The sequence below is a fragment of the Globicephala melas genome, chromosome 14, assembly GCF_963455315.2.
Source record: "Globicephala melas chromosome 14, mGloMel1.2, whole genome shotgun sequence".
In the NCBI taxonomy this organism is placed as follows: domain Eukaryota; kingdom Metazoa; phylum Chordata; class Mammalia; order Artiodactyla; family Delphinidae; genus Globicephala; species Globicephala melas.
The window spans coordinates 55904232-55920269 of record NC_083327.1 but is presented as its reverse complement, the minus strand read 5'-3'; the positions used below and the strand labels follow the sequence as shown (position 1 = coordinate 55920269).

At 35.2% G+C, this 16038-nt stretch overlaps 1 protein-coding gene across 1 annotated transcript in view; it reads right to left on the bottom strand.

Moving 5' to 3' along the window:
* Window positions 1-16038, bottom strand: part of LAMA2 (laminin subunit alpha 2) — a 606143-nt gene that overhangs the window by 329210 nt on the left and 260895 nt on the right. The window contains exons 5-8 of the mRNA XM_060283517.2: window positions 15642-15821; window positions 12626-12715; window positions 11119-11236; window positions 5619-5797 (exon numbers count right to left, since the gene is read on the bottom strand). Coding sequence (XP_060139500.2) covers window positions 5619-5797; window positions 11119-11236; window positions 12626-12715; window positions 15642-15821 — 567 coding nt within the window. The remainder of the gene's footprint in view (window positions 1-5618; window positions 5798-11118; window positions 11237-12625; window positions 12716-15641; window positions 15822-16038) is intronic.

Sequence of the window (16038 nt, the reverse complement as noted above, 5' to 3'; positions counted from 1 at the left end):
AAAGAACAATGTTTGCTTATATAGAGAACATTAGAATATTAGAGAAATATACATTCCATAATAAAATCTTCCTTACTGTTTTATTACAACATAGTTCAAAATTAGTAATTTTTCCCCAAATTAATTTTTCAAAAACTTTTTACATTGATCATGATATAGCTAATTAAATAGAAATGTATATTTGGTGCTTGAAAAAGATGTTAAATATTTACGTTAAAAATTTGACTTTCTCAGGAGGCAGCATAATCTGGGGGGAAACAATGTAGGCTCTGTAATTAGGAAGGCTTGAGCTCATATCCCACTGTGTCCACTTACTGGCTATGTGGCCTCCTGCAATTTACTTACTTCCTGATAATATGAGGATAATAGTAGAAACTTTAGTGATGTTATTAAATTAAAATTAAGAGGAATAAAGCATCTCATAAGATTCCTCACATACATTAAATACACAGTACAACTAGTAGTTTTTAATGTTAGAATATTTTAATTAAACACACCTAGACCGTGCTAATGTACCAAATATACAATATTTATTTTCAAGATGCAATAGGATAAGAACAAAAAAAAATAAACAATTCTTTGCCTAGGAAATACTAAAAAACTCTGAATATATATATAAAATTGTGTATATAAGTATATATATATGTTTCTCCAATAAAATACAGTTTTATATATGTATATATCTAGGTTTAATTGATAAATGAAAACCTGTTTGCTAATATAAGTCAAAGTTTCACAAGTAGAGAAATATTTACATGTCTGATAGAATTCAATCAACTATATCCACAGATCAGTTTCAAAATCATCATTTGTTTAAGACCCCTTCATTCACTTCCTATTATGAAGTAAGGACTGTGCAAAGCACAGATAAGGCCTGATTTCTGCCTTAAAGAAGCTTACAGGAATAGCAGACTTGAAAGATATTGATTAAATAGAATGTGCAAAGTGATAAAACAGACACACAAGCAGCGCGTTCTGGGGCAAAAGAAGAGAGAGTAATAACACAATGAAGTCAAGCAATGTTTCACAGAAAAAGTGACATTTAGACTGGAGCTTGAAGTATGAGTAGCAATTTGAGAGTGGAATTGGGAGGAAGGCTTTCTAACCAAGAGAAAACCAAGACATGAAGAAAAACAAAACAAAACTCTCTGTGGGCATACAGCACTACATTTCTTTAGGACAGATTCTTAGCTCTTATAAATATGATTTATGATTCCAATGATGAGCTTGAGTAAACCAAAGCCTCTTAATTTGTTATCCTTCTTTGTGGTAATTGGGAAAATCTGCCTGAATCAGACAGCTGATCAGGAACAAGTCCTAACATAAGAGATTTTATAAATTAATCTACTTTATACTTGATTTTTAATTTTATTAAAATAATCAGATTACTAATCAATCCTCAAAGTAAGCACTGCTATATGTGTGTGTGTGTGTGTGTGTGTGTGTGTGTATTTTAACACTTAAATATATGTATTTAGGAGATAAATCTAAAATTAGATTTTAAGGCAATAATTTTAAGAATATCATAGAGATATGTTATTTAGCTATAAAATTTGCAATGCACAAAACTTTTCTATCTATATCTTCATAAAAACACACTGAATTTCTACCCAAATATTAAGAACCTGAAAGATTTGAATTTTTAATACAATATAGCATACGTATATTTATGTGTTAAAATATCAAAATCTAGGCTCAGATTCACTTAATAACTTGTAATAACTTGATGAAGCTTCCAGTTTTAATGATGGCACAGTGTCTTGTATAGGTCTAGCACATGGTCAAATGACAATTATGAATTCTGGACAAAATATAAAAATCAAACATTTGAGGACTTGGGAGAATAATCAAAAGCAGGCAGAAATTAGAAGGATTTGAGATTTGAAAGAAGAAAATACAGTAGATGAGATCCATGTTCATATAAGGGTAACAACAAAATTTGCATATCAATACCCCTCAATTCTTAACTGATCCTTTAATTGTACATTAAATCAGGGGACTCCAAGGAGCTCAGTGGATAGCAACAGCTGGAAAGCTAAATGATCTGAGTAAAATTTTCCAGTCTACACACCATAAAGTGAACAGAAACAAGACTTTATCAATCAAGTTGGAAAGGTTAGATAAACATCTGAGCTTTTTATTAATCTGTCCTAACAAGGTATAAAAGCAAGCCTCCTCAGTTTAATAGTGATTAGTCAGTAAGTTGATCACCTATTAAAACAAAATTCACAAATCTTTGGAAGAAGACAACAAAATCTTGTCTCTACACTGTATCATCCTCAATGTCCTGTGTAAATTATAAATTACTAGACACGAGGAGAAAAATGAAGGTGTGGTCCTTATTCAAGAAACAGCAAGTTAATAAAAACAGACCCTGAGGTGTCCCAAGTATTGAAATTAGCAGACAAGGACTTGTACAGGTCTGTATATATGCCCAAGAATATAAAGGAAATAATGTTCATAAGGAGTAAACACATGGATTATTTCAGCAGAGAAATGGAAATTACAAAAAACACAGTAAGTCTGTAAAGCTGAAAATAAAATATCTCAATGAAAAAATTAACTGGATATGCTTAGCAGCAGGTAAGTGATCGCAGGGAGAAAGGTAGTATACCTAATTACAGATAAATAGAATTTATCCAATCTGAAGAACAAAACAAATTTTAATTACCACAGACTCAATAACCTATAGGACACAGTCCAGCAACCTGACCTGTATGCAGTTGGAGTCACAAAAGGGGAAGAGAGAGCATGGTTCAAAAAAATTTTTAAAGAAATAATGGCTTAAAATTTCCAAAATGTGGTATAAAATCTCAATTTATAATTACAAGAAGCTCAGTAGCCAAGAAGGTAAGCACAAAGAAAGCCACATTTAGATACACATGGTCCAATTCTGAAATTGGAAAATTTTTTCTGTAACTAAAACTGTAGGCTTTGTAAGGCACATAAGGTTTGTTTCTTCTCTTCCTCCTCCTTCTCTCCTCCACCTCTTCCACCTAGTTCTTGTTCATCTTGTTCTTCTTCTTTTCCTTAATTTTTTTGTTGTTCTTTTCATTTTCGTTCCATCTCCTTTCCCTTCCTCTCCTTTTTCTACTCCCCTCCTTCTCCTCTGCCTCTTTCTTTTTTTTCTTTTAACAAACTTTTACAAATGTAAAAAAAAATTATTTGTTCACAGGCCATATAGATATAGGCCATGGGCCAAATTTGATCTAGAGGTCATAGTTTGCCAATACATGTTTTGGCTGCTAAAAGGCAAATAAAAAGAGGATATCTTGAAATCAGTCAGAGAGTTAAAGACACATTATATATAGAAGAAAAAAATGCAAATGATGGCTGCCTTCTCATTAGAATAAGTGAAATCCAGAAAATACTGTATCTTTATTTTTTTAATAAATTTATTTATTTTATTTATTTTATTTTTGTCTGTGTTGGGTCTCCATTGCTGCGTGCAGGCTTTTCTCTAGTCGTGGTGAGCAGGCTTCTCATTGTGGTGGCTTCTCTTGTCGTGGAGCATGAGCTCTAGGCACGTGGGCTTCAGTAGTGTGGCACGCAGTCTCAGTAGTTGTGGCTCACGGGATTAGCAGCTCCGAGGCCTGTGGGATCTTCCCGGCCCAGGGCTCAAACCCATGTCCCCTGCACTGGCAGGCAGATTCTTAACCACTGCGCCACCAGGGAAATCCAAGAAAATACCGTATCTTTAAAGTACTGAAAGAAAAACAAACATCTCTCTCCATGTAATGAAAATATACTTCAGTAATAAGGGTAGAATAAAGACATTTTCCGATGAAATAAACCTGAGAGAAATTGTCACCATCAATTCTTGCCCTATTTTTAAAAAAAAGCTAAAGGAAGTTCTTCAGGCAGAAGGAAATTATACAAAATTAACAAAAGACATGCAAGATCTCTACACTGAAAACACTGATATGAATAATTAAAGAAGACAGAAATAAGTGAAGAGATATACTATATTCATTGACTGGAAGACTCAATATTGTTAAAGTGTTAGTTCTCTCCATATTTGCATTTAGATTCTATACAACAATCCCAACTAATATTTCTGTCATTGAGAAGTTGATTCTAAAATTTGCATGGAAATGTAAAGAAACTACTATAGCCAAAACAATCTTCAAAAGGAAGAATAAAGTTAGTGCACATATGTTTCTGAATTCTAGTTTTATTAAAGCTAAAGTTATCGGGCTTCCCTGGTGGTGCAGGGGTTGGGAGTCCGCCTGCCGATGCAGGGGACACGGGTTCATGCCCCGGTCTAAGAGGGTCCTGCATGCTGCGGAGCGGCTGGGCCCGTGAGCCATGGCCACTGAGCCTACGCGTCCGGAGGCTGTGCTCTGCAAAGGCAGGGGCCACAACAGTGAGAGGCCCGCGTACCGCAAAAAAAAAAAAAAAAAAAGCTAAAGTCATCAAGATAGTGTGCCATTAGCAGAAAGATGGACAAATATATCCATGGAACAGAACTGGGGCTCCAGATGTTGACCCAAAAGATCAACTGGTTTTCAAAAAATGCCTCAAAACAATTCAAAAGAGAAAAAGAAAGTATTTTTCCAAAAATGGTGCTGGAACAACAGATGAACCACATAGATCTCAATCATTATTTCATACCCTACACAAAGATTAACTTGAGATGGGCCATAGCCCTGAAAGTTAAAATTATACATTTCTAGAATAAAAAAGAACAATTTCTTGACTTGAAGAAATACTTCACAAGAGAAGATATAGGAACAGCCAATAAACACTTAAAGTAAGAATTTAATCCATGGGATCTGCTGTAAATTCATAATAGAAGATCTGCTGTTGCACCAAGCATTGATGGGAATGACTTAGTGATTGCCTAGTACCCACTTGCCATACCTACTACACCCACATCTACTAGAATGGCTAATTCAAAAAGATAGTCAAGACCAAATAACAGATAATGTGGAAGAACTAGAATTTACATACACTTTTGGTGAACATGTAAAACAGTATTACTAACTTGACAAAATGTTGTCAGTATCTTATAAAGTCAAACATATATCTATCCTGTGAAGCAAGTACTCTACTCCTAGATATTTACACAAGGTTAATAACACATGACCACAAAAAGACTCACATAAAACTGTTTTATAGGAGCTAACCAAAAACTGGAAATGACCCAAATATCCACCAACAGGAGAATGGATTAAAAATTAAGATATGTTCACGCAAAGGACTACTCCTTAGCAATTTTTTTAAAAGAAATAACTACTGATGTGTACAACATGAATAAATCTTAACATGTTAAATTGAGTGAAAGGAAGACCAACAATTTTATGTACTTTATGATTTCTTTTTTAGGAAATTCACTAAGAGGCAAAACTAATTTATGCTCTAAAAATCAGAACAGAGTTTGCCTGGGGGTGGTGATTGACTGGAATGAGGCACAATGGGACTTTCTGGAGAGATGGAAATGTTTTATATCACATCCTGAAAGATTTATACAGTTTCTACTATGAAATATCTCTAGTCACCTTTGAGAATTTGAAGTCCAATTATTTAGAGAAGCTATCAAAATTATTTTTCCCTATAATACATCTCTGTCTGAAAAAGCCAAAATAACACTTAATGAAAGAAAAAGCATACTTTACCCCTTTGGGTCTGAAGAAACCATCAATGCATGTCTCACAATTTATGCCAGCAGTGTTTCCAGTACAATTAATGCACACACCCCCTCCAATGTACTTTCCATGTATATTTAAACTCAGATTTCTTCTGGCAACATTTTCATCATAATAGCATTCTTCAGCTTTCCCATGACAATTGCAGGCTACATTAGGGAAAAATAAATTTATAGACATTAATTTGAGATATACTTAAAAATAATATTTTGTTACATAAGAGATTTTTATACCATATGGAAAATTATATTACATTATATATGTATATATATATAATCAATACAAAGGTCTCTAGAAAGTACTTAGATTTATTAGACATATTAATAAATTTGCATGTTTTAATGGAACTTGAAATAGTTAAAACATAAATTAAGCTGAAGCATATGAAATTGCCAATATTTGACTGATTTTATCTTATAAAACTGATATTTCATATAATTCACCCTACAATTTCCTATCACGACAAACAAATTACTGAACTATGGTACTGAATGATTAACATCCATGTAATCTGTAATGAATAATTATTATATGTGAACCTCTGTGTTAGATACTACGGGTAAAAAGGATGCTTACTATATACACTTGACCCCTGAATAATGCAGGAGTTAAGGGTACCAATCCTCTGCACAATGGAAAATTAGAGTATAACTTTGCAGCCAGCCCTCCCTGTCCTTGGTTTCTCATCACCCAATTCAACCAACCACGGATTGTGTAGTACTGTAGCACTGTTGTCTGCATTTAGTGAAAGAAATCCGCCTATAAGTGGACCCTTGCAGTTCAAATCCATGTTGTTCAAGAGTCAAATGTTATTCCTTTCTTTTACTACTAATCATAACTAAAACCTAGGGATTTTTTATATGCCACATTCTGTTCTAAATGTTTTATATTTATTACCACTGATTTTAATTCTCCAATAGTTTTGTGACTTACAGACTCTATTAACCTCTTTTCATATATTAGGAATCTCAAGCAAAGAGAAGTGAAATAACTAGTAAAAGTTCACCAAGTCAGTATTGTAAGCCAAACTCTGAAGTCGGGCTCCAGAGTCTGCAGGGCTAACCACTACCACAATCCCTTCAAGTTATAAGAAAAATTTGTACGATAAGTGCCAAGGTATCAGGACAAGATGAGAGCTGGTTTGCTCAGTGGTGAGATCACGCTATTTTGTGCCAGTCTTGGATTTGGGTGTCCTCTTCACTCCTTAGTAGTCCTGTGAGGTAGGGAACTTCATTTCACTAAGGCTCAGTTTCCATATAAAACATGAATTGGTCAGTAGTAATTACTAGGTAGGGATATTTAAAATGCACGTAAAATCATTAGCATAATGCATTATAAATAAGTTCCCAAATGATTTTCCCTGTTCCACTTCCCCTCATCTTCATCCTCTATGTTTTCGTAACCCCCTTCTCTTCTTCTCCTTTTCTTTTTCATATCACATTACAGGAGTTCAGAGGAATGATAAATTACTTCCCCAGGAAGAATTGGGTAAGGCTTTGAAAAATGGGTAGAATTTATTTTAGGATGGCAACTAGGCAAAAAATATACTATGCAATGTCTTTCCTCATATGTTGAGTTTCTTAGGTGTCCTTGCATTGATTTCCACATCTATACGTGTGTGCGTATGTGTGCATGTGTATGCACGTGCACGGGCCTGTGTGCGGCACACAGCTCTTTAATTCCACAAAAGGGGACATTTATATACTGTTCTGAACTGTCTTTTTACTAACAGTAAATAGCATGGCTCCTTCTCTATTGGTATTATGTTTTCCCTAAGGCTACACTGGGTACTTCTTGATTAATTAGATGCCTAATAGTGGGCAGTTACATTGTTTCCAGATTTCTCCTTTACAACACTGAGTACCTACCAGGAGGGCAATGGAGGTCGGGGTTAGGAGTGGGGGTCTGGTGTTAGACGGCTCCCCATTTGCCAGCTGAGTGACTTTGAGGAGACAGTTCAAGTCTTAGTGTCATTTTGGTACTTAACTCTTAGGTTGTGGTGAGAATGCAGATCATCTAGCAGAACGCCTGAGACAGTAAATACTCAGCCCTGTAAATGTCAGTAGCAGTGGTATTAGCAATTGGGTACTAAAGACAAGGATCATAAAACGTCCTGTACAGCTATCCAAGTCCATCTACAGATTAAATTCCTGCAAGTGCAATTTCTAGTCAAGGGGCATGGGAAATTTTAATTTTAATTAACTTGAAAAAAATTCCCTCTGCAAATGCTATGTCAGATTACTCTCCCTCCGATAGATAGGATAAAACTGTTTCCCCACAGCCTCATCAAAACTGTGTATTACCAACATTTTCCATTCGGTGAGCATTCAAACATATGTTGAGTGAATGAATGAACACTTTGGTAAGTTTTAAAAAAAGTACTATTATTGTTTTAATGGATATTTCCTTAATTATAAGTAAGTGTGATCATTTCTTTATATGGTTATATCATATTTTTTTCCTGAGCAATGTCTGTTTTGATCCTTGCTCATTTTTAACAGGTTGTTTTGAATTTTTTTCTTATTGCTATGGAAGATCTCTTCATATAGTAAGGATATTATCTCCTTTTCTTGTTTGTTGCAAATATCTTCTTCACCTTGTTGGCTTTTGATTTAAGATATAGTACTCTTGCTATATTAGTGGAGAGTTTTCAAAATGTATTCTAGGGGACATGTAGTCACAAATAGAAATCACTAGGCATCATAAGCAGTTTTATATCTTTAGGAAAATGCACAAGAATTCTCAAAAATCTTGTAAAACTATATTGCAAGAAATAGTCAAGATTTCTGCTACAAGTACAACTAGAGGGAAATACAGAGGAATACAAATTTATTCTCACATTATTTAGAACTAGTATTGCTGACTGTACTTATAACCATGAGCTAATGCAGGTAAAGACTGATGCCTGAGGAGCAGTCCTTTTCACACTCCATGTATGAGGGCCCTTTCCTACAGCCTTGGCTGCTGTTTAAAGGTCCTGGGCCTGCACAGCTTTCATCTATAGCCTTAGAGGACATGGATAATACCTACTCACAAAGAGCCATTTTTCACTCTGTCATCAGCAGTTTGTTATTTCATAGAATGTCCAAGACACATGATAGAAACTGTCTGTTAGTACAGGCTTAGCAATGGAATACATATCCTTTGCACTGTAGAGATATAACCTGCCTCAAATAAGCTAGACTGATAAAAGTCGAAATTAAATTCAAATGAATTAGAAGGCAGTTATTCATTTTATAGAGGGATTTGTCACGTTGCAGGATTTTTCTAAATATTAAGAGGTGAATGGAACACAATTCAACTTGGAAAATAAAATTTTCATATAAGCTTTTACAAATGTGTACATTGCCAAAAGCACAATATTTATACAAGGTTTTATGGTTAAGACCCCTATCTTTAATATGTGGATTTCAAAAAAAGAAATTATTTTCTCAGTTTGGAAATACAACCTCCCATCTCTTCCACAAAGAAAGATAAAATTGTTTTATAATAACACTATTTTATAAAAATGTATATAGCAGCAAGTGGAAATTTCCTTCTGTGTTGCTTTGTCCATCCCTGTTGCTAATAAGTCTGATCCATCCTTTCTGTTTCCTTGTTTAAACACATACACACAAGTGGAGAGTGGTAAAGGATTCTGCAGAGCCACTTAACGTTACATCATGATAACTTTGTGATAGAATGTTAGAGACAACAGGAAGAATCCCTACCCTCAAATGCTCAAAAGTTCCACGTGTGACTGTTGATATTCTACAAGCAGAAGAGAAATTAATTAAATTTAAGGAAGTTTGAGAAGAGATATTCATGGTGTCATTTAACTTAAATTCAGTCTTAGGAATGAATGTCTGCTCTTGTCGGGACAAGCTGTGGAGATCCTGAGGGATTGTCAGGAATGGGGTTGGGGGCAGATGATAAAAAACAAGGGCTGGGCATCTGCTACCCACCCCCCTTACAACACTGGGTAGTGGTGGCCCATTCCCTCAGATACATCTCAGTAACAATGAGTGATTTCTAAACCAAAATATCTTCACAAGCACTCAGACACAACTCAAAAGGCAAAAGAGATATGTGCAGAAAATGAAGGGACTCAAGACATTGATAGGATAGGCAGAATCTTAAACTGAAAAGAAAATGTATTTTATGTTTGGGGAATATTTTATGATTAAAGTCTGCTACAATTCAATAATTTTAAGGACGTATCTTGTCTGACACATGATACCTGATAAATATTTTTATTCAATAAATACATAAGGTTGGTATTGGTTTAAAATGGCTACCAAGCCTGTTTTGGTGACCACATACACCTACTGAACTGAAAAAATGTGATTAGGACTGATTCACTAAAATATTAATATTTGAATTCAATACAATTGGGCTTTCTGGCTAGTTCGGATTTATAGTTCAGCAGAAGCCTTTGTTTTTAGGTCTCGTCTTGGCCTGAACAGATCTCCAGAAACAGAAGTTTCTCTAGCTTCCCTGTCACTGTGTTGGGACAGTTGGCCATATTAGGCTACAAAGTCATCTGCTACCTTTCTTGGGTACTTCCCTTCAGGGAAAACTTCAAAAGTGATAATATTAAAGTATAAATGAGTATTTGTTGGCAAATGTTTGCATAGCCAGTTCTTTTATGGTTTTTCATTACCGGCTTTTTCTTGGTTGTCACTGTCCAATAATTACTATAGCGTAGTTTATGCTAATGATTGTCACTGATACCATTTCTAATAGTAGCATTTTATACCGTTATTAATGTGAAACCACACATTTAAAATATTAATGCCTATTATTAAAATAAATATTCTTTCTCCACAAATTTGACTTCTTGCCTTCTCTCTGTTACGTTTTACTCTCCTATTCTTCCCAGCTACTGCCCCCAAACACTACCCTTTAATAAGTATAACTAATGAATCAGAGTCCTTTCTTTCCCAGATAACAAACTGACTCTAACCTGTAGGGTCTGATCTCTTCCCTCTGGTTTTTCTCCATTTATTAGATGATGGGTACTCAAAAGCTATTTACTATTTACCTGAGCTATTTAGGGGAGGAACTACAAAGGGAACAGGCAGAAGGATCTGGAGCTATACTGGTTTCAGAACCATTTTATAAACATACGTGTTTAGAAGGTTAATCTCTATACCCTGTAGGTTTTATTGAATGTTTATTTACATTTGTATATATATTATGCTGTAAGCTTCAGATTCACCCCTGATGACAGTAAGTGTATACTATGCTTTTATCTATTTCTCATTATTCTCACACAGTGGTAAATTCGTGGGTGTTTTGTAAATATTTGTCAAATTAAAAAAAAAAAACTTGAAAACTCTAAAACAGGAGGGTAAAAGAGCGCACCGGCTACTGTCTTGGATAAATTATATGAACTGGAAATATGCGCTCACCTGAAATCAGCACATGTTTATATCACCTGTGATAGGGAAGGAAGGGTTACCCATGGTGCTGGCTTGTCAGAACATACCTTCACATTCAGTTTTGGTCAGAAAAGTGCCTGCTCTCCACGGTTTCTGATGAAATCCAGGACAGCACTGATCACAGCTATCACCACACGTGTTGTGCTCACATTCACAGCGGGATTTCTAGTCAAAAAATGGGGAAAAAGCATACTTTCAGCATTCTTTGGAACCATAAATGAGAGGCTTCCCCTGAAAGGCAGAATGAAGAGAAAAGGAAACATCAAGACTATGTACCAAAATCTAAAACTCCCGTCAGTCTGGGAAGGAAGAGGTGCCAGCCTTGGGAGTGGGTATATTTGATCAACACCAGCTTAGGGAGGGAGATCCAGGCTGGCTCTGGAATCACTGGGCTCAGACATAGAAGAGAGAAGAGGACCAGCTGGAAGTAGTCTAGAAGACTAGAATCCCTTCTCTGATTCCTGAGATCCACAGGTCTTCTGGGTGGGATGTATCCATTTTAAGGATTCCCTCAAAGTACAATTAACATTTGGTGTAGGAAGAGGGGAAAGAGTCGATTCCTAGGCATGGAGGGGCATGAATAGAATAGAAATCTAATACCCCAAGTCTGAATCTCCTGTCTGTGTGTGTTTTGAGTACAGTCTTATTTCATCACATGGAACTGGCCCTCCAAAGCTGCCACCTGATCTCTCAAAGCTTGGGAAATACTGCTCATCAATACCCCTGATAGACAGTGCCCACACTCTGAAGAAAGCAGGACCACAACCTTGCCCAGAAAAATATGCCAGGGGTTTGAATCTTCCCGAGGAGGTAATACTATGATGCATTAGTCAGAAAACTAATACTATTTGAGAAATACCATTTGCATTACAGTTTTAGTAGGAAAAGAAATCTTTACATATGTAGCTACATTCACTGATCTTACTATTGAATACATTTCTTCCATACATTATAAAGTGGGTGATTTTCTATTTCACCAGTTTATTTATGACTGAGAAAAACAGATGCTCATTCATCTTCTTTTTTAGGTTATGTTCATTTAGTCCATTGTCATTAATGAAAAATTCAACCCAAAACCATTCCAGCATTTTCTGACCTGGTGGTTTCAAGCTCTCTTGAATACTCTCTTCCTTCCTGCCCCTGTCCTACCTCAGCCTCCGGTTCCATGGTCATTTAGATTTATTTCCATGTACATTTTTCATTTGTTTGCATTAATTTTTTCGATGAAAATTCTTAAAAGAAAGGGTCAGGTTGATTGATGACAGGAGTTCTTTAAAGCTAAATCATACAGCTGGCTGTCATAGCTAGAAAGGTTTCAAAATATATAGACCAGTTTGGAGCCTTTTTGGAAGAAAACTAATTTGTTTTCTGATACTGCGATGGCTGCCTTCAAAGTCTATCATCCTACCTGCCAGCTCTATTTCACCCTGGCACGGCTTTCTGTTAAGTGGGGGTCTGATACCCATTCACAGCGTCCCTGTCAGCAAAGCTTCTCATGAAGCATTTTACAGTTCAAAGCTTCATTTTACCAAAGCATCCTATAAATATACATACATTTGTCACTGGATCAAGTGGACAAGCCCTGGCATGACCATAGCAGATGCACATCCCTCCAACCGAAATATCCTTGACCGAGTAGTAATACTGCAAAAAAGCAATCCAGAGAGAAATCCTATTAAGACTACTGCAAGGTGAAAGCAACAAAAGGGAACATTCAGTTAAAAACTTGGCTTTCTGCTTGTATCCTTAGTTTGAAGCACTAGAGAACAACAGAAGGTTCACAAAAGTATCCAGTAACTCCTCACATTGAAATCATAGCCCAGGGACAGAATGCCTCTAATTTATGTTAGGTGGGCATCTTAGAAATTTCTTTCTTACAGACAGTACAAAGGACTGCACAGTACAAATACTCCATGCTGGAGTATTTATTATTGAGAGCAAATTGTTATGGGGCGGGGGAGCAAGGGCACTAATTCTTCATAAAAGTTGAAAGAAAGAAAACCTTTTTTATTATCATTATAGGAACATCAGTGTTCGTGAATCATACGCAGACTGTTTTACTCGATGGATTTGAAAAGAATCAACAAATTTAGGGAAATAGCGCTCATAACAACACATTTCTTAACCATATCAAGAAGAAAATGAAAATTAATTATAAGATTGATTTAACATAATGTGAGAAGTAAACTAGATGTGCAGAATACTTTTTTCATTATTATGAAAAATATTAAATATTAAATATTAAAATATCCATGCAATTACTTTCCTATCTGAGTTAACAGGACTGTTTCTAATTATTTTCATCTACTCAGTTATTTTTAAAAGATCATTTGTAATTACAGAGCAGGACTATGTAAAAATTTTACTTAATTTGTATGTAGCATTTTATAGTTGTGAGAGTACTTCATATTACCTTATGGAATCCAAATAACCAACTTATGGTAGACAGTTCTATTATTCCAATTATTTACACTAAAAAAAAACCCCACACATTTAGTGAGAATAAGTAGGTGGACACAAAGTTCCCTGAATACAAATTCCCTTTTCCAATTTACTTCTTTTCTTTACTTCGTTTTAAAATTCTTTTTGTTTGTTTTTGCTATTTATGTATAGTATCTTTTATAATATTTTTGTTACTTTATCTTACTTGATATACTTAGACCTCACATTGTTGTAACTTGCAAGGGAGTTTAGGTGTAGCTTAGACATAAAAAAGTCTGCTTTTCACTAACTTCATCACCTTATAATACAGATACAAACAGGGATAGTTGCTCAGAAAGCTGAGACAGTAGTTTTGTAGGTGTTTTTAAAATTGGGGAATTTGCTTTAAATATAAATGTGCAATGCTTCATTTCTGTGTCATGAAGAGGAGCTAAAATTCAATATCCTATTTTTATATATTTAAATTTATATGTAGTGTTTACAGAACTTGAGTACTTTCAAAAAACATATTTATATGTTGAATTTTACTGCACTATTTTAAAGGCTCATGTACAATGAAGTTATAAATAATAGATGTGCACCCTAACCCCTCTCTGCTTTCCGCAAAAGATGATAAAAAGAACACATTTATTTCCATTGATTTTTTTCTTTGATAGATATACTGTCAGGAAAGATTAAATTTCACTTCAAAATTATTCAGTCTTCCTTGGTGTGTATTTTTAAGTCATGCCAAAATTATAATTAAAAATCTTTTTTTTAACAAGTGAAGAATCTAAACATTGGTGAAAAATAATGATTACTGTTGCATAAAACAATTTACAATATACTGAAATATAAGACAAGGTAAAATTATTTCAGGTTTGGAAATAAGGGCACTAACACATCCAACACGTGTTGCATGGGGACAATAAAACTTTAAAAGTTATTTTGCCATGATGGAGAGGTTAGGTGTGAGTAAGTTAAGTAATGAGAAGAGAAAATATGCGAGGGGTACTCAGGAACTGTGAAAAGTACCACCCTTCGGTATTCAGCCTGCCGGTTCAGCAATTTGGTAATTCGTGGCAACCGTCTAACCTTAGTAGGGTCATTCTAGAGCGATGCTTTTTCTCACAATCTCAGTTTCTCCCTACAATCCTCTTTTCTCCTCCGCTGTTAGCATATATTTGTTCTATGGATTTACTGCTGAATTGACTCTCTTGGTAATAGTGTCTTGGCTGTGTAGCAGCATATAAAGGAGATGAGTAAACCAGTGAATACGGTGAGGCGTGGATAGGAGAAAGAACAGTTATCACTCATAGCAACTTGGGTTGATCGTCTATGTCATAATCTCTCAAATTCCTGTTTAACACTGGAAAACAACACTTGGTAGCTCCTACTTTCAATGATCTGTTGAAAGGATGCTATGACCATTTTTTCCTGATATTCACTTCATAAAGGAAAATAAAATAGTATATATGATCACTTTTTTCCTATAGCAGCGCTCTTTTGAACTAGCAGTGCCTTGTGATTCATTAATGAAGCATAAAACTAAATTATTTAATTAGACAAAATGGTCCACAGAACGGTGACATCCATATCACCTGGGAATTTATTAGAATTGCAGTTTCTCAGTTCTGCCCTAGACCTACTGAATCCGAATCTGCATTTCCACATCACCAGCTGATCTATGCACATTAAAGGTTATCAAGATGTCATGTGATGTGTGTGTGTGTGTGTGTGTACTGAGTCATGATATAAAATGTACTTCTTAGTGTGCGTTGCAACCAAAAATGTTTCAAAGCCCATTCTCTTCCTGTAGTAACCACCCCCCAAAGCCAATTATAATAGTAGTATGGATTACCCAAAGTGTCGAAAAACTAACTTAGGCCTCAAAATTAAGATAATGATCTAGGCATTACGATCTCCATTGTACCAAAGAGGAAATTAAAGTTTAGAAACGTTAAAAAGTTTGATAAATGTTACACATCTAATAAGTGGCAGAGCTTAGATTTAAACAAAGGAAGGTCTGTGGAATTTCAAAGTCTTTCACTCCTTCACTGAAAGATATCTTTTAAAACTATTTAACAGACAATTAAAACGATGGGTGCAATATCATTCACAAGTTCCAGTATGATTCATTGTAACTTACTCTTCGTGTGACAATGGGGTCAATTTCTCTTGGGTCTTTGTGAGCAAACATCATCAAATCGGCATTCAAGGTGCGGATCCTCTGAAATCTCAGGCGAATATAGCGGGCGGAGGTAAATTCTAGCAGTTCAGGAGACAGATCATCAGCACTTGGTCTCCCATTGATCAAAGAGATGTGAATCTACGCAAGGTGGGAAATCATTTGACAATTAAAGTTACCAAAAATTAAATATCTGGTTTTAATTTTTCTTAGAAAAATAAAGTTAAGCTCCCTTTCTCCCAGTTCGTCAGGCAGATACAGGTTCATATTTACTTACTGGAATGCAGTGAAGTAATTGAGAAATTTTATGAATGCTTTAGTACATATACATGCAATTTATTTGCTTATATTTCAGGTG